Source organism: Puntigrus tetrazona, chromosome 7 (assembly GCF_018831695.1).
Source record: "Puntigrus tetrazona isolate hp1 chromosome 7, ASM1883169v1, whole genome shotgun sequence".
In the NCBI taxonomy this organism is placed as follows: Eukaryota; Metazoa; Chordata; class Actinopteri; order Cypriniformes; family Cyprinidae; genus Puntigrus; species Puntigrus tetrazona.
Window position 1 is genome coordinate 961971 of NC_056705.1, and position 20984 is coordinate 982954.

At 38.9% G+C, this 20984-nt stretch overlaps 3 protein-coding genes across 4 annotated transcripts; 2 read left to right on the forward strand and 1 right to left on the reverse strand.

Moving 5' to 3' along the window:
* Positions 1-555: 555 nt before the first annotated feature.
* tinf2 (TERF1 (TRF1)-interacting nuclear factor 2) lies at positions 556-6023 on the forward strand. Of its 2 annotated transcripts, XM_043245509.1 has the most exons (11): positions 556-906; positions 1254-1456; positions 1624-1722; positions 1879-1974; positions 2095-2205; positions 2743-2863; positions 2934-3756; positions 3872-3930; positions 4006-4088; positions 4881-4910; positions 5383-5503. In XM_043245509.1, exons 1-10 carry the CDS (start codon positions 897-899, stop codon positions 4890-4892), a joined length of 1617 nt encoding a protein of 538 aa, XP_043101444.1. In that variant the 5' UTR covers positions 556-896; the 3' UTR covers positions 4893-4910; positions 5383-5503. The 2 variants fall into 2 exon arrangements, with proteins under 2 accessions (XP_043101444.1, XP_043101443.1); XM_043245508.1 differs by lacking the exon at positions 4881-4910 and having other exon boundaries at positions 5383-6023.
* A 127-nt stretch (positions 6024-6150) lies between these two features.
* Positions 6151-8777, reverse strand: dhrs4 (dehydrogenase/reductase (SDR family) member 4). Its single transcript, XM_043245510.1, has 9 exons — positions 8534-8777; positions 8072-8196; positions 7705-7882; positions 7464-7565; positions 7313-7383; positions 7148-7199; positions 6881-7015; positions 6683-6738; positions 6151-6371 (listed from the first exon to the last, which is right to left on the reverse strand). The coding sequence occupies exons 2-9, from the start codon at positions 8191-8193 to the stop codon at positions 6257-6259; spliced, it is 831 nt and encodes a 276-aa protein (XP_043101445.1). The 5' UTR covers positions 8194-8196; positions 8534-8777; the 3' UTR covers positions 6151-6256.
* Positions 8778-10417: 1640 nt separating this feature from the next.
* efs (embryonal Fyn-associated substrate) lies at positions 10418-20859 on the forward strand. Its single transcript, XM_043244537.1, has 8 exons — positions 10418-10609; positions 11440-11703; positions 12765-14168; positions 14284-14406; positions 16084-17016; positions 17396-17470; positions 17891-18142; positions 18423-20859. The coding sequence occupies exons 2-8, from the start codon at positions 11692-11694 to the stop codon at positions 18603-18605; spliced, it is 2982 nt and encodes a 993-aa protein (XP_043100472.1). The 5' UTR covers positions 10418-10609; positions 11440-11691; the 3' UTR covers positions 18606-20859.
* Positions 20860-20984: the final 125 nt, after the last annotated feature.

Sequence of the window (20984 nt, forward strand, 5' to 3'; positions counted from 1 at the left end):
ACAACACCAACAAAAAAAAAAACAACAACAACAAAAAAAAAACACCCAGCAACAATTAATTGGGGGTTGATGAATTTCGTTTTAAGAATATTAATGGTATCTTTTTGGAAATTATTAGAAATTGAATTCCTGTAAATTATTATGGGAAAAGAAATTAAGATAGATATTAAACATATATCTAATGGCTTTTTATGAAGGTCTTTAATTAGACCAATAATTAAGTTCGGGATAAATTTAATAACAGATTCAAATTTCGTCCGATTTCAACTTAATTGTACAGAAATTATCTTATGATATAATACAACTATTCTGCATTAAATGGGACGCTGACCACACATCTCTCGTTTGAAGACTTGTTTTTCATCTGGATTCTATAGTAACCTACTTAAAATGGGGCGACTTTTATTTTGAAACTCAAAACAACTTCCTCGACAAAACGTCGTATTAAAAAGCAAAGAAACAATGGTATAACTAATTTAAACAAATAAAGTAAGGTGGTAGCAAGTTCAGTGGTAGCATTCAAATAAAAAAATACAGCTGCTTGCAAACTGTTGTCCCTTTACGTTAGAAAAAAACTCGTCTTTGTACTTCAAACCGGAAACAGTATTTCGTCATTTTGGCGCGAGAAGTGTATTCCTACTGCGGCCGTCATTACGTTTTTATGAATCATCAGTTGTTTTTATAAATGTTGCCTATGTGTTGTAAATATAGATCAAAGGACAGAAAGCTTAAATGTTGTTACATCGTGATGTTCAACTGAATGTTATTGGTGGCTCCTCGTTTGAGCTGTATATGATATTTTCTTTTTAAGTTTAGGACTCAAGTAAGCCATTTCTGAAACCCCAAAGTTGTTTATTTTGTGGACGCACAGGACAGTGAAAACAGCGACTAACACTATGAATGAAGGTGAGTCTGCGCAGTGTAGTAATAAACTAATATTAAAATTCGACTACGGAGATCGTGTCGGCTTCATTTTGGTGAACCCGTTGACTTTAGTTGTGAGGAATTTTCAATGCGGATTTAGTCCAAGTGATGAGTTCTGCGTTACGCAACTTTAAATCTAGATCACGTGCACATCAGGTTTTTAAATATATAAAGTTAATGTCAGTATGGGTAATATGAAATCAAATATATTAATATTATATTACCCATACAGATCGAAAATATAAAACCATATTAAAAATGTTATTTTAATGTATGTCTCTGTCTCTCTATATATGTTTGTGTGTGTGTGTTTGTTTGTTTTTAAACAGATGCACCTCTACCTCTGTCAGCTCTGCAGCTTATCGCTCCACCTTTACGCCTGATATCCGCAGCCATGTGGAAAGTGATGCTGCAGAGGGATGTGGTGCATTATGGGAAATTGGAGGAGACCATAACGTCACTCTGTGAAACTGTACCTGGGCTCCTCCATTACAGACATCAGGCCAGACTGACAATGGGTTTGCGGGCACTGGTGAGATTGATTACTGCGTCACACGTAAAAAAACCCCATCAATAGCAGTCTTTTTTTTGTGCTGCCTTACTAGCCTTTGATCATGCCAACATTGTTGTTTTCTAAGACTTTTAGACACTTTTTTAATAGTCTAAGTAGTACTGATCTTTTTTTCCTGCTAACCTAAGACGATCTTGGAAGCGCTTCGCCAGTCAGATCCTCCTGATGATCAGCTTATACTCCAGGAGCTGCACAAGCTGCAAAATTCCTACATTCCCATCAAAAAGGTGAGTTTGGCCCTTGAATCTTTTTTTTTGCCACATCATGATATCATGTTTTGATCATTCTCATCTAGCTTCTTTAGAAGTTAAAATAGTGTTCCTGCATATAACTTCACAAGAGTAACATACACCAACAAGGACTGTACGTTCTTTTATCCTCAGAGGAAGGATCAGAAGGTGGAACAAGCGAAACGCAACTTTCAGACCCTGGTGAACTCTCTGCTGAAGAACGCAGCAGCCAGAAAACAGTTCTTCAGGGTAAAACAAAACTTTAAATACCGCTTCACAGATCTGTCACTGTTTGGTTAAATTTGGTAAATAGCATTAATTGAAGATTTTTTTTCATGTACACTGCCATGGTTTTGTCTTTGGCACCAGGAGGAATTCCATCTTCACTATGGAGGAAACTATGTGGCCAGTCTAGAAAAGCTATTGTGGGAGTTTCTAATTCGACTGGATAAACTATTACCTGTTCCAGATCTTTCTCAGGTATAATTCATAGTAAAGTTAAGAACAAATCCTTTTAGTTTAAGAACGTCAGATGTATATTTGTGCTGTAATTTTAGTTTCTGTTCATGTCATGAAAATAACCTTTGATGCCGACATGGCGTATAACAAAGGAGACAAAAATCACATATGAATAAATTGTAAATACGTATGAATAAATGTAAAATTGTACATTTTAACCCTTTATTGTTGGTGTAAAATTTTAAAAAGGCACACTGCCTCAATATTAAAACAATGTTATATGTGAACTTCTTTTAAAAATGCTGTATCTCTTTTTGTATCATGTAACTAATGTTCAATAAAAAATAATTTTCAATTGTGAGCTCCCAGTATGGTCCTTTTACACACTACATTTGCTTATAAATGACCAAAGTAAAAAGGTGAATTGCCTGACTGACGTATTCGGGTGTACACTTGCTGACTAGTGCCCTTGCATGTGCCAGTGCTGTCGTTTGAGATCGTACCGCTGTTTTGTTTGTGTTCAATGCTTACCCTTTTGTATTGTGATGTCTTATTCAGACAGTCTTGTGGCTCAGTGGTGCCCCTGCTGTTCTGGAGGAGTGTGCACGCTCTGCATCACAGCCCCAGCTCCTCAGGACTCTGCTGCAGCATGAAAGATGCCTCGGACACCTCGGCTCAGGTATGTCTAAGAAAATGAAATGATCAAGTAATTTTATGTCTCTGTTATTCTTTCTTTCTCTCCGTTTCAGCATCTCTTCTGTCATCTACTGGTGATGCCATCCTGTCTTCCCTTTCCCTCCCTCTTTCGGGTAGAGTGCAGCGGACCATCCGATCAGAATCCACTCACTTATCCAAAAGGGTCACAAATCCTGCACCGTCAAGTCCCAGAACCACTCGCAGAACAGTGAAAGAAACCCAGTCACAGGTCGCACCTGTGTTCGGGTGCCTTTCTGTTGACGCTCTCCAAAAAAACGAGAAGGTAGCGAGATCGGGACAAGAAGTCGAAACTGCTTCAGAGATGTCCAGAAATACCAGAAGCAAACAAAGATCATGTTCTAATAAAAACATTTTGGAGAAAGATCCAGAAAAGGAGTATTTCGTTGGGAATATGTTGGTCACCGTGATCAGTCAGTCATCTGACAGTGAAGTAGAAGAGGAAGAGGAGGAGGAGGAGGGCAGCAAAGAAGAAATAAACGGTAGGAAAGGGAGTAGTGAGAGAGCAAACAAACTAGCCAAAAAGACTGCAAGTAAGAACGGAAATGGAAAAAGAGGGCAAGATGATACAAGGGAACATTCAACTAGGAGAAGCTTTGAGGACACGGAGTCACAGCAAGAAGCAGAAACGAGTGCTCTCCTTGTTTCTTGCATGAAGCGCCAGCCAAGAGTGGTCATTCCCAGATTAAACGACAACGATCAACATATCTGTCCAAATCCTCCATGTCAGTCTCCATGCCAGCCTGCCTCAAACGACAGTGTGGGAAACAGTGACTCTGTGATGCGCAAAAGGAAATTTACTGATCTGAGTTCAACGCCAACTCCCAAGAAACACATGACGCTATCAGTCAATGGACCGTAAGAAAATTCCTTACATTTATTTTAATATTAGAATTCATTAACATAGTTCATTATAGTAAGTAGTACGTTTTTGTTGAGCTTAAACTGTTATCTGAATTTCTTATTCCTTAAGAATTTCTACTTGCTCTCCAAGTATTCCTCTTGTTCTGCATCTTCCAGTCGGTAGTCCAGGTAAGTTAGAAAAAAAATGTTTTTTTGCTTTTATATATCTGAGGTGTAACTTTTAGTTTTTTTTTGTTATTTTAGATACCCCATCTCCTTTGGTTAATTCATCAGATGATATCATTGTCGATTCTGATGATGAAAAAACAGACCGTGTCAAGAGAAAGGTTTGTAACCGCATCTACAACCAAACTAAAGTGGTACCCTATGTAGATTTGATCTTATTTAACCTATAGAGTATTTACAGGAGGTTCTTGTGGCCACATACACATTAGCTAAATATAGTTTTTACTCTGCTTGTGTTTGCTACTCACAGAGTACTTTAGTAGTTATGCTTAAAGGGTTTAAGTTATGCTTAAAATCTGTCATTAATTACTCATCCGTATGTCGTTACTTCATTAAAATATTTTTATGCATTCCATGAGATCTCTGTCCTTCCGTAGACGGCAATGCTTTTTACATGATCAATGCTCAGAAACGTAGTAAGGACATTGATAAAATAATCCATGTGACATCAGTGGTTTGACCATAATTTGATCTCAAAGTAAACAACACATCCACATGACACCCATAACACAGAATAGCTTATGTTGTATACATTCAGTGGATACTCTCCAAACTGGTGCCAGAGTGATGCATGGGAAACAAATTGTTGTATAAAGTAGTTATTTTTGTTTTATTTTGTGCACACTAAAACTTAGTAAAACCACTGAAGTCACATGGATTATTTTACCAAATGTTCTTATGTTTCTAGACCTTGATCATGTAAGAACGTGGAGGGTCTGTGAGATCTCAGGAATATTTACATTTGTATTCCGATGATTAACAGAGGTCTTACAGGTTTAGAACAACATGTAGTGTATGTAGTGTCGCTGGGGAGCAAACTGAGCAATAGTTCTTAATGTAGTGACTTCGCTCTCACTGAAAGCGAGTCTGCAATGTGTGTCTCTCTTCTCCAGGAGTGGTGTTAGCAAATCACAGAGAAGAAGGTACTTGTTTTGTTTTTGTTTTACAAGTCTGCCTCTACACCTTAGTTGCTTTCACCAGCCCCGCATTAGATTACAGCGAGTTTAGATTTTCAATATTTTCAGTTACTAATATAACTGATCTAATATCAGCCACAGCAAGCACACAAACATTTGTTTACACAAACCATCAAATTTAGGGAATTCACTTGTGCATGTTAATGTGCTTTTCAGCCTAAACATTTTGCTGTGTGTATGTGGCCCTATATAGTGTCTAAAACGCATGTATGTTCATTTAGAATAGCATAATCCATATTTTTAATAAAATTGAAATATGAAGAGGTTACTGCATTACTCGATTGTTGAACAATATGAGCATTTACCAAAACTGCCTTCATGATTAATATTTTCCAAATTCTTGATGAGGTTTATGTGCCTGAACTGCGGTTGTTTCAATCAGATTTTTTTTTTTTTCCTTCTTGAAATTTCTTGTCAGGTATTCAGTCAGCAGTATTGCAAAACAAAGAATGGTACGTATGTTCCCACTCTGCAGGAGTTCTGGAATCCTGAGATTTGTTCCACATTGTCTCCTGGAACCAGACATTGATGCACTTTTGGAACGTCATTCTTGCTTAAAGACTTTGATGCTGATGTGTTTGCTGTTATAGATTATGCATGGTCAAAAGATTTTATTAAAAAAATAATCTGTCATGTAATACATTTGCAGCCAAGGAAACTTACCTGATTTTAAGAAGTGCTCATTAAAGGAACCGTTGACCCAAAAATAACAATTCTGTCATGGTTTACTCACCTTTGAGTAGTTCCAAACCTGCATGAATTTCTTAGTTGTGCTTAATACAAAGGAAGACATGTTGAAGAAAGTTTGTCATCAAGCTGTTTAGGAACACCATTGGCTTTTAGTATTTTTTTTTCGCCTATGGAAGTCAGTAGTGACCCAAAACAGCAAACATTCTTCATGGTAACAATTTTTTCATTTTTGGGTCAACTAATTTTTTAATTATAATAATTTTATTTCTGTATCATGTAGCTTCTTGTTATAATAATTAATTTAAATAAAGAATTGTTTACTGCTATATGTATGTGCTTTTAAGGGAAATAAAGTTATGTACGTATCTATTTCTATTTAGATGAGCTAAAATTAATGCAGATATTTGTATCTTTTAAAACTTATGAAAAACAAACAAACAAATGATTGAAAAAGCAAGACAGTGGTTGAAAGATCAAAAGAATGATCAAATCTGCAAAAAAAAATTTTTTTATTAAAATTAAACATCATGAATTTCCACATCAGCTGTTACAACTGTGTTGGGTCACTGAATTATAAGGTTACGGTCTCGATGCCGCTCCTCTTACAGTCTGCAGTTCATGCCTCCGGTAACAGTGATGGTCTCTCCAGTGATGTATGAGGCTTCGTCTGAGCACAGGAAGGCAATCACACCACCTATATCCTCTGGCTCTCCGAGTCTAGGAGATCAAGACATTACATTAGAATCAGGTTTCCTGTACCAGAAAGCAACAAATCAAAGCTTATTATAAGGAAGGAATAGCTTGTGGACAGTTACTCTAATGCTACCAAAAAGGTAATGGGATTTCTTTTTATATTAATAATCATTAAATCATATACTTTTTAGCTATTAAAAAAAATAATAATAATGGTAGTGGCACAATTCAGTTTCCTACTTGTGCTAATGCAATTCCAGATGTGATTATTCAAGCTCCATAGTACTATTAGTTTATAAAATGTAATTCCTTGTTTTGACAGCAATTGTACAAACCTTTTTATGCTTGTCTGTTTCAAGAACTCCTCTAGCACACCCTCATTTTCCCATAGCTAAAGAAGAAGAGAAGCAAAGGGTTATGCAGGCAAACCTTGTAAAGCCTCTCATTGATGTTATAATTAAAATTAGACAGAAAACTAGTTTCCAAGAAGCTCTGTAAATGAAAGCCATCAAAAAGGTGTAGGAAATCCTTACAGCAGAGCTAAAACGTGTCTTGATAATGCCAGGGGCGACGCAGTTGATCCGGATGTTACTGTGGGCGAGATCAGGAGCCAGCGCTCGAGTTAAACCCAGCAGGGCCGTCTTACTCACACTATAGGGGCCCAGACCCTAGGAGTCAAAGAGTGACAGCAAGGTGACCTCTCAACTAGTGCTCAATGGAAAAACAGCCGGAAAAGAAACCACTTTAGTACTATCAGTTCTTTTTGATGCATGATATTTAAGAGCAAGTAAACACCATACTTGCATTGGCTGGTACCCTGCGACTGAAGACACAATCACAACAGAACCACCCCTGAAAATAAAAAGGTCCTTAGGTAGGCTCAAATAAATAAAAAATTATATATAAATTTTCAAATAATATTAATAAAATTAAATTTTTTCTACATTTTTGGACTTGTCTCTCACCCTCTTTTCTCCATGTGGGGCACAACCAGTTTGGTCAGAAGGAAAGAAGCCTTCACGTTCACTCCAAGTATCTGTGGAAGACATAAAGCGAAATGTCAGTACTGACACTACTGATTACTGACACTACTGAAGGCTAATAACTTAGTCATACTTTGTCCCAGACTTCATCTGTGGATTCTAAAATGTTCCCAAAAAATGGGTTCACAGCTGCGTTAGACACCAGTATGTCCACACCCCCACACTGTTCAACTGTCTGCAACAACAAAGTAATTAAGAGCATTTTACATCAAAGTTCTTCAAAAATACATATATATTATACCTTAGCAAGTTTGCACCGACTTTTGGGTTCCTCATAACATTTGATTAAAAAGAGCAATAAAGAAACTCCTCACCATGTTAATGAGCTTGTCTCTATCTTCCGCTTTCCCCACATTGCATGTGGTCCCAATTACTTTTATATCTTTGCTGCGCAAGAGTGACACAGCCTTGTCAACGTTGGCCTGACGCCGACTGCTGACGACCACATGAGCTCCTCTCTGACCCAAAGCCTCCGCAGCTGCAAGCCCAATCCTGAGAAGATGGGTGAGTACCGGGGTCTGTCAGCTTTATTATGCAAGTATTCAGGATGCATGTTTACATTCATTTATATTTGCATGTTAGAGACTGTGTTTTAGTGCTGTGACAGCTACACACCCTTTTTGTTTCAAAGATCTAAAACTACAAGAACAGTTGGACAAGAATGGAGATAGAGCAGCATACCCATCTGTGGATGCAGTTACTATAGCAACTTTTCCAGACAAATTCTGTGGTTTGTGATGGGACATCATTCTTCTACCAGCAACAGGATATGTCCAAAGGCACCTTATTACAGCCTTTAACATTGCCTTAAGAAAATCAGAAAGAGTCTGCATAATTGCTAAAGCACCGTGTAGGAAAGTGGGCTAAAGGTCATCTCGGGTACAGATACAGGTAGTCTTTCCCGTTAAGATTAATTACATTTCCTGAAAAGCAGGTTAAGTGATAAGTGTTTCTGTGAGGCATTTCAGAAACCAGCAAGTTATCCTGCTTAACGTTAATGTTACTTAGAGCTAACGTTAACTGCACAACAACGCATTTTGTTGAGGTTTGTTGAAGCCAAGAGCGAATCATGTTTCAAGTCTTAAAAAAAGTGTTAATGATATAACTGTGTGTATAGCTTTATAAGATGAAATACAGCTTTACCTACAAGCTGAGAAGGTCTGCTGTTCTGGTGTCACTTTGCAAGTAATAAAGTTCAACGTCTCTGGTAGATTGTGTATTATTGGTCCGAGAAAGGGCGGTGATAAACGTTCCGGAAGTTGTCTCTTCTTGGACTGGGAAGAAACATCTTAATAAGAATTCTTATTGCAATGCATTCTTAATTTTATGTGCAATTGCATGGATGCTAATGTTTCTCTGGTGTTAATCAGGTGTGAACTATTGCGCAGCTCGCTAAGAAGAATGTAGAGAGTCGATTCGATTTTTCCGTGGTCACGTGGTGCCTGTTACTTTTTACAGCGCTGATCAGAACAGAGAAATCACAGTACAGTGTGATTACCGGATGATTGGCAGGATGTTTTTACGTATGATTTCACATAGATTTATGGGTCATCTTTTGATTTTTATGTGAGGTGTTAAGAGTTGGAATGAACAGATTAAATGTTTTACATTTTAGTGTACAAACGTACTCGAAAATGAATGCGGGTCTGAGGAGGAATCAGCCACTAAGGGCCTCGCGCGCCCTCTGGTGGAAGATTCTAGTCTCAAGTAATATTAATTAATCACTTATTCTCAAAAATCCACTAAGTATATTTGAAAAGTATTTTATTTCAAGAAAACTTGTTAATATTGTCGTAATATCGCATAGGATTTATGCAACCACAGCTATTACTGTTAATAATCAGTGCATGTGTGCTAGTTAAGTTTAGTTTAACTTTATTGTCCATTCTGCTTGTCACAGAGTGGAATTTTGTTTTTGACACTCCTGACATGAATACATCCAAATTAATACATCACGCATTAAAATCACAACATAAAATGGCACAAGTTTACCCTGAACACTCCATACACCTTACATGTTTTATCATTATTTATTGTAAATACATTTTATAATTATAATTTTTAATCGGATATGGCTGGAACTGAACATAAAAGTGCAGTCTTTCTTGATCAGTTGCACTTTGTGAGGTTAACAAATATTTAAACAGCGCTATCAGATACCTTGGCAGCGACCCTGTCCTTTTGTTCTAAAAGTGTCTTTTGTCTGTGCAGTGTGAATTGGCCTTTAACAAAGCCTTGTGTTTGTTCAGTGCAGTTCCTGTTGTTAATTCCTCTTGTTGGTGTGTTATGTTTTGTCTTGTTTTCAGTATAAACTGTAAATCTAGAAGCACAATGAAACTTGGTTTGGGATACCACAGTGTGGGACCTATCTCAGACAATTACATTTTAAACATGTTCTAGATGGTATTAATGGATATTGGTTCTTTGACACAAAAAAGACCATTCTTATTTAATTTCCGCTGATGTTTTTGGACATTATAACCAATATTGTTGAATTACATGTGCATGTATATTAATGCACAGCCACTGGAGGTAAATTCATCATAATATAGTAGGCTCCATTTTTTTTTTTTACACAGAACAACAGAAATGTGACTTTAAAAACAGTGCAAGCTATTTCTTCATCAAGGTTTGTATACGCTTGTGTGCATTTTATCATACTATTCCTTTAGTGATGTTATTCAATACTGCATATCACACCAAAAACAATTATACTTTTAAAAAAAAAAAAAAAAAAAAAAAAAGGTAAATGGTTGCAAACAATTTATAGGCTACCTTTAGGCAACTTAAAAAACATTTAGTTTATTTAAAACAAGAACCAGAAGCAGCACTTGCTAATGAATGATAGATAGATAGATAGATAGATAGATAGATAGATAGATAGATAGATAGATAGATAGATAGATAGATAGATAGATAGATAGATAGATAGATAGATAGATAGATAGATAGATAGATAGTCGTCCACTAGAGGGCGCGATGCACTGAAGGAATCGTGCTGTGTTGGGCACAATGAGGGGGAGCGACCATATGCGCTCAACTGTAATTCAAAACCAAGAAGGCCAGGGTAGGGCGAAGCCTGGCGGAGCGAGACGTGTATCCCCGAAGAAAGAAAAGAAAAACAACAGCCGTGCGTCGCAGTCTTTTCAGAAGATATGATTTGCGACGTTTGACTCTACTTCTGTATTTCCAGATGATTTTTCTATAGACATGTGAACGGTAAGACCCGCATTGCTTATTTAGTTCACATTTTACACTGGCTGATCTCCGCTTCTTTGCGTCTTTGTGACTGAATTAAAATGCATCCCGTTTTTTTTTAAAGAATGTTATTTATATGCCTGATGCCTTTGGCAGTGGTTGATCGGGAGAAGGCGGGCTTTTCTTGTTTTCTTTATTTTATTTCTTCGCTTGTTTAGTCCTCCGTCTCGGGGTGCTACTGCATAAAAGAAACCTTGAGATTTCTTGGATGGAAAACGAAACGTGGCTCAGGACTGTGATTTTTTTTTTCTTTCTCGCTATTGCAGCCTTGTGCAGTGTCGGTTGGTAAAATTGCACGAAATACGATATGTAAACAGGATCATAATTTGCCATGTTTTTAATGAAAAAGAAAACATTGATGTTATCATGTGGGCTCCTGTCTTAAAAGGCCAGTGTCCTGGCCGTAGGTAGGCGGTTGTGCCGCAGCTGCTGAAGTAATTTTGCTTAATTTCTTAAACTAAAATCTTTATAAACAATGAATACACAAAAACAAACATACAAAGAACAACGTCTCAAGCTGAGTTAACTTATAATTACGTACAAGTAATGATATCGTATAGCCCCTTAATCCAATCAGGGTGAGCAAATTTAAATGCCACATTACAGCTGTATTTAAAAGTTTACAGCCAAATTCCTGTGAAATAAGATCTTTTTTTGTCTGAAGTCCATTGGTGGAGCCCCGCAGCTGGTCTGACTAGTTTGCTGCAGCTGACCGAAAGTAAACTCTGTATTGCTAACACACGACTATGCTATTACAATTTATCTAAAATGCATTCATTTTGATCCTCCAGGTTCAATATGTGCGGCAACTGTCAGATGCGATGAAGGTCACAGACCGCAGAGGACGACAATCATGGTTTTCAGAAATTGATCTTCTTGGATCATCGTATTTACCGCCGCTGCACAGTTCAAGTTAATGGAAAACCAGATCTGCAAAACCATGCAGATGAGTCACGCCGTGCACATGTGAACGGCATACAGTGTCTGTGGTGAGCCCATGTGGAATTAACGCATCCAAAAACTGCGGAGAACCAGCTTCAAACATGTCCCTATCGGTAAGTGTGTGCAAGTCAGCACTGTAAAACACTCTAACCTTAATATTCATATCCACTGCAAGCATGGAGGAGGGGGAACTGGGGCTCAGCTTGCCTCAGAGCACCACATCCCCTGGGGGGAATGAGAGAATGAGAGGGAAATTTAGAGGTATAAAAGAGGATGACAAAAGGACCTAAAACTGAGGGACAGATGTTGAGCCCCTCCCCCACGACTCTTCCTCATTATCATCAACTCAGCGCCTCTTTCCCTTAATCACTAATTCTCTCTCTCCCATAATCACAGACCTCTGCCCTTACTTATGCATTCTCTCTATCAATATTGATTTACCCATGAAGGCAGAAGTGTGGTGTTCTGAATACAAAAGACCTTGAGGCAACCCATTACATTCGTAACGTCACTCTTACTGTACGGCTCATAAGCGCTGCCCTTTTCAGAGGCATTTAAATAAGCAGTTCTTCTGTAGGCTTTATGTGTGCCAAGAATTTAGGTCAGCAATTAAATTGCTATGTACTGACCATCTTTAAAGCGTCTTAATCTAAGCCAGATTTGTGTGTTCTTTAAATAATTTTTTTGTGGTGTTGACCATGGCCTTCATCGCCCTTATGATGTCATGATGATATGCTAGCTCTGTTTGTTAAGTAAATGGGAAAACAAATTGATTTGCTTACACAGGTTGATGAACGTGGTTGAAGTGGCCTGGTTAGATCCTCTATGTGTTTCCTTTTTTGACTTCCTTGAATAACACAATGCAGCTCAAAATTAGAGTCAGCTGAAAGCTCGAATGAATTCACTTTAAGCGATTACATTGAATTTAAACAGCATTAGAATTACATTGTTGTTAGCAGACCAGTGAAATCTATTGCTGTCTTTGCCCATTCCCATTGAAGAACTCAGTTAAAATTTTACATTTTACATTCATGCATTTAGCAGAAGTTTTAATCTGAAGCAGATTACAATAGAAGAACATGAGGAATTCATCACAGAGCCATGTTGAGTACAGTGTTGGGTTAATTATTGTTACTTCTCCTTCTCTTTACATGTTTTGTTTTTTGTCTTGTAGACAGTGCTTGCAAAGGCGCTTTTCGACAATGCTGCTGAAAGCCCTGAGGAGTTAGCGTTTCGCAAAGGTGACATCCTGATGGTTCTGGACCAGGAGCAGGATGGTGGACCAGGGTGGTGGCTTTGCTCCTTGCATGGCCGTCAAGGCATTGCCCCCGCCAACCGACTACGCCTCCTCCAAACTGCTCAGACTTCAGCTACGAGCACAGGTACGGATCCCCGACGAGCTCCTAGTGTGGACTCTGTCCATCTACCGACGAGCCAGCAGGGTAGGGTAAATGGAATGAGCACTGAAGATCCAGACGGGGTGTATCTTTCACCACCCAGCTTAGCTGAAGGGGTGTACCAGAGCCCTGGGGCTGCTCCTGCCTCAGCCAGGTCTGGAGAGCTGCGTCACTCTGACGGAGGAAGGCCACGATCGCATTCTAGCTCCGGAACCAGGCCTCGCCCGGACTGGGGAGATGTGGGTGTGGCAGCACGACCCCGCTCACCCTCACTTAGAGGACGGGGAGGAGAGCCAGGGACCCTCTACCAGACTCCCACCTCACCTGCGCCAATGGCGGCACAACACAGATCACAAGGTGCACTGGCTTCCGATTCAGTGTACCTGACTCCAAGTGCTGTTCCCAGGTCTGCGGCTGAAACAGCAGGGGAGGCTAGGTATTTAAGTCCACGTGATGCAGGGGCCGGTAATTCTGATGGATGCTACTTGGTGCCTAGGCCAGCTGTTACTGCGTTGACCAGTGAGAATTTATATCAGACTCCTACAAGTGGTGCCCCAGCGGCAGGACAGTGTGTATCGGGAATGACTTCAAGACTTACGGATGGGATTGTACCCAAAAGCAGCCCATCTTCATCTATAAGTCCTTCTCAGAGTAAGACTAGCCAGGATGCCCCAGGGTTGTACCAAACCCCAACCCCACCTGGAGGTGCTATATCCAGGACCCCTCAATCTGACCGCAAACACCCTGCTGGAACTGTAGGAGTGTCTGGAGCCTCAACACCAGGCCAGAATCCCTCTGCCCGAGGATCCCAGAAGGGTACTACTTCGACTCCTCCGGTTGGTAGAGGAAAGCTGGCCCAGGGTGGCCTGAGAGAATCCCCTCTACTCGCCAGGGCGGGAAAGTCGGGAGTACCAGGGTCCCCAAATTTTGGCCGCAAACCTCCTCCTCCAGCACCACCTGTCAGAAGTGTGACCAGGAAGGATTTACGTCAGTCTAACTCTGTTCCAGTCAGCAACCCTGTTCTCCAGGCCAACCCTGTACCCCTGCAGACAAACATGCTGGAGGAAGAGAGACAGGGAAGTAAAAATGCACACATGCAAGTGGATGAGATGAAGAAGAACAGTGAAACGGTGACCAAGAGGGAGAGTGCAAGTTCTCAGGATGAGAAACTCAGTGAAGAGGTGAGATAAGTGAAAACTTGATTTAAAAAAGGAAAGGGGTTGTAGCTCTTCAGAAGATGGATGTGTTTTCTCTGAAGATTATACTATGTTTAATGATTATCCTTGTGTTTTTCAGGTATATGATACACCTCCCACAAATAGGTGGCAGCATCCAATTCCCGCAGTGCCTTCTGAGGAGGACGATGGGATCTATAACACCCCTCGTGCTGTACCTTTACACACTGACCATGGCTCAGAGGTAAGAAACTAAACACAAAAGTAAATGCTAGGTAGATTGTTGATCATTCTCTTGTCCATACAATAAAAGTGAATAAGGACAGAGGTTGTCTAGCTGAAAAAGAACTTGTGAAAAACTCCCATGCAATCATGTCTTTTACAAGAAATATGAATTTACTTGCTGAAAACCCCCTTTCATATCTCTCACACCTCTTTTAAACATTTATAGTACATTGTGGTTAATCGTGAGCCACCTAAGTACCAGTGGTCATTAGGTATCAAATGCTAACACAACTTGTCTTTGCTACTGTTTAATAGTTTGTAGTATCTTATGTTGGACAAGGAAGCATTTATTTGATAAAAATATCTAATCAAAACATTAACACTGTGAAATATTATTACAGTTTAAATCAGTTGTTTTCTCATTTAATATATTTTAAAATATAATTTATTCCTATGATGCAAATCAAAAAATTCAGCCAGTCTTCAGTGGCACACGTTGCTTCATAAATCATTTTAATAGGCTTTTTTGATGTTATATATGATATTTGATTCTTATTTTCACTGTTTACATTCAACTAAATTAAAGTTCAAAAGAGTTTGTGTTTTTGAAGTTTATCTGTTAAGATGTACTTTATACATCAGACATTTTTGTACATTTACATACAATCTCCACATTTTCACATAATCTCTCCTTTCTTTCCTCGTGTTGTTTTTCTTGTTCTTTGTTTCTCATTTTCTCACTCCTTTCCTATTCCTTTGCTCTTAAACCACACCTTTTTTTACTGCTGTGAGCTAATCGCATGTAACACTTTTCTCTTGTTCACACAAGTCACAGCTGTCTGTCAGGTTGGGCAGATCAGCCAGACCCATGTGGCTTTTTTCAGCCCTCCACCCACAATCTTTTTCTCCCCTTTTCCTCTCTAATGTTTCATATTAATCCTCTCTGAATCCTTATGAATGGATTTTTGTGCTTATGCAGATAATCAACTGTAAATAAATGAAACCAATATATAATCATGCTTTGTAAGGGATTTTGCTCTAAATCCATATACAGTTATTATTAATCAGTGTCAAAGTGGAACCTGTCACATGGCAAATTAGTCTTACTGATTCTTTAATAATTTATTGATGGTGACCACACACAGGAGATACGGCAAGATCCTTAAACTGTGTGCTATTAGAGAATGTGTAGTAAAGCCTGGAATATACTGCACACGTTTTGCCGGCTTTTTGTCCTGATTTGCAGTATGTAGAAGTCAGAGCCAGTGTACAGATTTTGAACAGGCAGAGTTGAAAAATTGTGTAGGTTTAGGGTAACCTTAATCTTTTTAACCTTAGACCGTTATTCCATTCAATCGAAGGATATCCAGCTTGTTTAATATTTTGAACTGATTATACACATTGTTTTCATTTGTAGTGCATTTCCTAGCAACAAAACAGTTTATGAATGAGTCTGTTGTGTTTGAGATTACTTAAAGTCTAGTAGTGTCTAGTAGTCTCAGTTGTTGTTGTTGTAGTGTATGTTTCCCAATTTTTTTAGTCTTAAATTGAATAGTAGCCGAGACTCCCACATAACATGAAGCATGATTCATGCTTTATGGCACAATTTGTGTAGCTGAATGGAGTTTGGTTGCCAAAATCTTTGGTAACTTTTTATAATTTAGTAAACAGTGAGTAACTCTTTCATATCTTTCAGATTTATGATGTTCCCACTCTGGCCCTGAATTCCTCTGATCATCAGCAGCAAGCCTACAATATTCCGGGATCATCTGCTGTGGCTGGAGATGCAGATGCAGAGGACGAGGATGTGTACAGCGTTCCCAGTCTTCCTGGTTTGCCCTTGGAGGGCAGCGAAATGCCAGGATTAACTGCAGAAAGTGTGGGAAACGGACGTACCTATTCGATTTCCAGTCCTAGAAAGCAAGACTTGACCTCCGAAGATGTGTCAGAACCTGATGGAGGCATCTACGACATGCCTGCTCTCACTCTGGAAATCCCAACACGTCGTTTATCTGTGTCAAGCACCGGCTCCGCAGACATCCAGTGGAAAGCATCTCTTTCTGCTCAAGTTCAGTCCGCTCTGACCTCTGCCTCTGTCGCCACCACCCCGTCCCGAGACCTCGCCTCCGCATTGGCTGAGATCCTTTCTGTCTGGAAGGCTGGGCATGTTGGTGATATTCCTCCAGTTCTCCAGCAGGCTTGGTCCCGTCTTTCGGACCTCCTTCCTGCCCTTTCAGTGTGCGGTACTGCACCTCCAGCTGACGGTCTGCTCACGATGGTTCGCTGCGCTCTTGAAGACTCCGTCTCCCTTTTACAGAGTCAAGCAAGACCTCGTTTACCTTCCCAGGAGTCTCTGTCCCGTAGACCTCTACCTGCTTTGCCGGTGGCAGAGGTCAAACCGATCACAGGGGATATGGGATCACGGAAGGGCAGCTGGATCCAGGAACGACCGCTGCCTCCTCCGCCCCCCGCAGCCTTCCCTTTGCCCCCGGCACCAGTGTCTTTAGCCCCTACTGTGGGAAGAATGGAGGATGAGGAGCAAGGGAATGAGTATGCAGGAATCGGCCTAACTCCTACACCACCGCCTTCATATCCTGTAGGTGATAGTGTGGGATACGTCAAACTGCAGGTTAGACACCAGTTTTATAAAGAGACTGTGGAGTATCTACGTGTACAATGTTGTAAACTAGAGTAAAATAGTAGAATAGAGTAAATGTTCATCACACTCTGATGATGTTGTGTCAGTTTTAATTTAAGCATAAACACACGTGTTTATCAGGCAGAAGGTTGAAGAATTTTATTTGTAAAACAAAAACATCTGTTAGCAAGGCTTTCATTTCAACTTAATATTTATATACTGTCATGATTTATCTTTTTGTTCTTTCAGTTCAGACAATAACTTCTCTTTTCACTTACAGACTGTTCATTTTTTTGGTGCTTTGTTGAAACTTTTCTGTGGTCTGCAGTTCTCTTTTTGTGGACATTAAGATTTTTTGTTGCCGTTTTAGGGGAAGCCGGAGCCTCCACCAGACATGCATACAGAGCACAGTTCTTCACAGCTTATCACCACAACTGATAATAAAGTAAGTCTATTAAACACTAGAAAAGCTAGTGTAGGTAGTAACCCTGCGGTTCCACAAAATTAAAAAGAACATTGATGATAATAAGAAATCTGATCTGCAACACCAGATCATGATATTAGAATGATTTCTGAAGGGTCATGTGACACTGAAGACTCTAGTAATGGCTGGTGAAATTTCAGCTTTCACATCACAGGTTGTCATCTGTGCTGTACTCAAAATGTTTTCTCATCACGTTCAATGATATAAAAATGGTAATATATATAAAGGGAAAAAACTACTAGTATCTTCTAAATTTGAAACTTTGTTTCAGAATAACAAACTGAAATGCTGTATCTATGCAATTTTTAGTATTTCTAGAATGATAGGGTCTGTGTCAATTTTGCATTCATATGAATAATCTCGTTCTCTGTTTCTCTCCAGTTGAGTCCGTCACCCCCAGTCTCTCTGTCTCTAGAAGATTCAGAGCTACTCTCTTTCTACTCCTCCCAAAGTCTCTCTCATCTTTCTTGCCTGGCCGACGCCATCGATTCTCTCTTCACAAGTGTCCAAGGGAACCAACCACCCCGAGTCTTCGTTTCCAGAGGGAAAAGCCTCATTGTCACTGCACACAAACTTGTCTTTATAGGAGACACACTTGCACGGCTACTCAGCTCTTCAGACCTCAGAGCAAAGGTTAGAACACATGTACTCTGGTTACAAATGTTAAGAGTTTTTGTTCAAGTGTTATTGTACAAATTCTTGATTACCAGTGAACGTACTTAATGATTCACACCCCAACAAAATCAAATTGGGAGTCACGCTTGATAACCAAGGGGCATTAATCACCGTGAACTGTCTGGGATGTGAACGAGCGTTTGGTAAACATGTTGACGGGTCAGTTTCCAGCAATGATGTTATAAGCAGGTGACATTATTTAAACGCATTCACTCACAAATGCTGTTTGTCTCCTCAGGTCACCACCTCCAGTGGACGCCTCTGCCAAGCTCTAAAGGCTGTTGTCGTGGCAACTAAGGGTGCAGCCCAGAATTATCCTTCAGTCCCTGCTACGCAAGAAATGGTGGACAGAGTAGCTGATCTATCCCAGCATGCAGCTGGTTTCTCTGGTCTTTTGCAGCGATTAGCTGAGATATCTTGATGTTATTTGTGGGCGGCTTAACTTTTGTTTTCACAGTGGAATGCCTTATTGTTTTTTTGGTTTTTTTTATGCATCAAAAGCTTGTCACTGCTTGTATTAGTTCAACAGTGATAATATGATCAAACAGTTGGTGAGTATATGTTGGAGTGTATCTGCTTGCCTGTGTTGGTTTTGACACTTTAGACTGGTCTTCATTTCTTTTTCTCTTTTTTTTTTTTTGTGGTGCCAAGCACACTTAAACATTTTAATAACTTATTGACGTATTTTCGTTTGAAGATGTTTGCAACCTCAGGCACATTTTAATAGCTTTATTTTGTCCCCTTAACCACATTGACATCGGAAAACTAAAAGTGATCTTCTATATTTAAGGGTGCTCTTGTAAACTGGTCTAATTATTCAGTTTGTTTGTAAATGTGAAGTGGCCTTGGTGTTCTAGAGATTGAAGTGACTAATTTGATAGCCCGGGAGGTTTCAGTTGTGCTGCACATGTAACCAAAACAGATAAAGCTAACCTAGCTTCAAATATTAAACAAGAAGGAATGCTTAATTATTTAAACACACATGAAGAATACAATACTTTTTGAATGAGAGATTCAAGATTATATTGGATTTTGGGAGAGCATTTCCCACAATGCTGATTCAGAGGTAAACCTGTCTGTCAGGTCCATTCAGTGTCTTTCTTCACACTCTTTGTTTCACTCATTTACTTTTTTTTTTCTTGCTGTAATTCTCACACTCCCACAGTTCACATGCTCACAAAGGCAGCTTAATGGTGAAGCAGTTTGGGCAACAACTCTTGCACAATAAATATCATACAGGGTTTTTCTTTTTTAAACAGGCTATGCAGCATTTCTGAAAACAGCAATATATATCTAGTAGCTTCCATAGTGGCATTCGAAATGCTGGTGCTTACAATATCTTGTACTCAAGACTTGGTTCTAATCAGACTGAGCTTTGTGTATCTTACCTATTGAACAGTGCTTACACAGGTTGAAACATGCACCTGTTTCCCTTCTGTCTTCAAAAATCAAGTCTGTGTCATATATGTACCGTCATGTTTACAAGACGCCCTCATAGTCTGTATCTCAGAGCCCATTCCTCCATCTGTTAATTCCTCCATCTGCTCTCTTTTTCTGGCTCCTTCCCCCGTCTTTGTCTGTAAATATCCACATGTCCTCTTTTTTATATACAGGATTTACATGCTGGTCACCAGTACAATGCTATCAGTGTTATTCTTGCTGTTCAACTTTGGTTTAGTTCAACTGGATCATTACATCTTTTCACTTGCTGGCTATTGCAGTTTAATAATTCAGCCATAAAAATGATAGTTTAAATCTCAAATAGCCTTCCCTATATTACTGCCTTTTAGAAAAGTGGCCTTTTTCTTTTTTACCTATTTCGTCAGTCCTATCACAGTGGATAAAATGGACTTATTGTTAAGGTGCTGAAAAGTCCAGTTAAGTGAATTGGTGAATTGAATTTAGATGGTTTTCTCTGGTGGTGGTGTGTTAGTTGACTCAAAGTGCCATCTGGTGGACTTTATCAGTATTACCACAAAAACTACTGGGTAAAAATAAGAATGCAACACCTCAACAGGTACTTCTGGTAGAAAGATAAGCATTATACTTTATGCTTTTGAATGAGCTCACCTGTCCCTCTGTAAAAACAACTTTATTTATATATATATATATATATATATATATATATATATATATATATATATATATATATATATATAAAAAACATTTCAAGTATACAATAGTTCTCAAGCAAGCGTTCCTCTCAAAAAGGCTCACATATCATAAGTTCTTAAATTAAGTGCTTATAGTAACGCTTAGATTTGATGGCCCTATATAGTTATATTTATTTGATTTTGTTAATCAAATGTCTGCATGGCTTTAAGTTGCTTATTAAAGAAATATATGCACACATAACCAGGGATGTTTCATGCAACTTTGCATTAATAATTCAAAGTTTGCTTTAAGAATGTGACTTTTCTTTTCATTTGGTACCAGAATGTATTTTTTTTTTGACATGCATATTGTGTGCTTTTTTACATTATGTTGATGTTCATTTTGACATTTTGTTTGTAAGACACACTCCACAGGTACGTTGCATTTAGGGAGACTTTGGTACTTGTCAAATGTTGAGAAATGTTCTTCAAAATACATTTTTGTTACTGAACAAATTTTTTTCTGTTTCGTCCTGTGTCATATTTTTCTTGATTAAAATGTGACCCTGGGCAACAAAACAAGTCCCATAGTTTTTTAATTAAAATTTATACATTATCCGAAAGCATTAGCCAGTATTTGGCTGATATACAACTACTTCAATATCTGAAATTTCTAAAATATTTTCATAGAACATGAGCTTTACTTA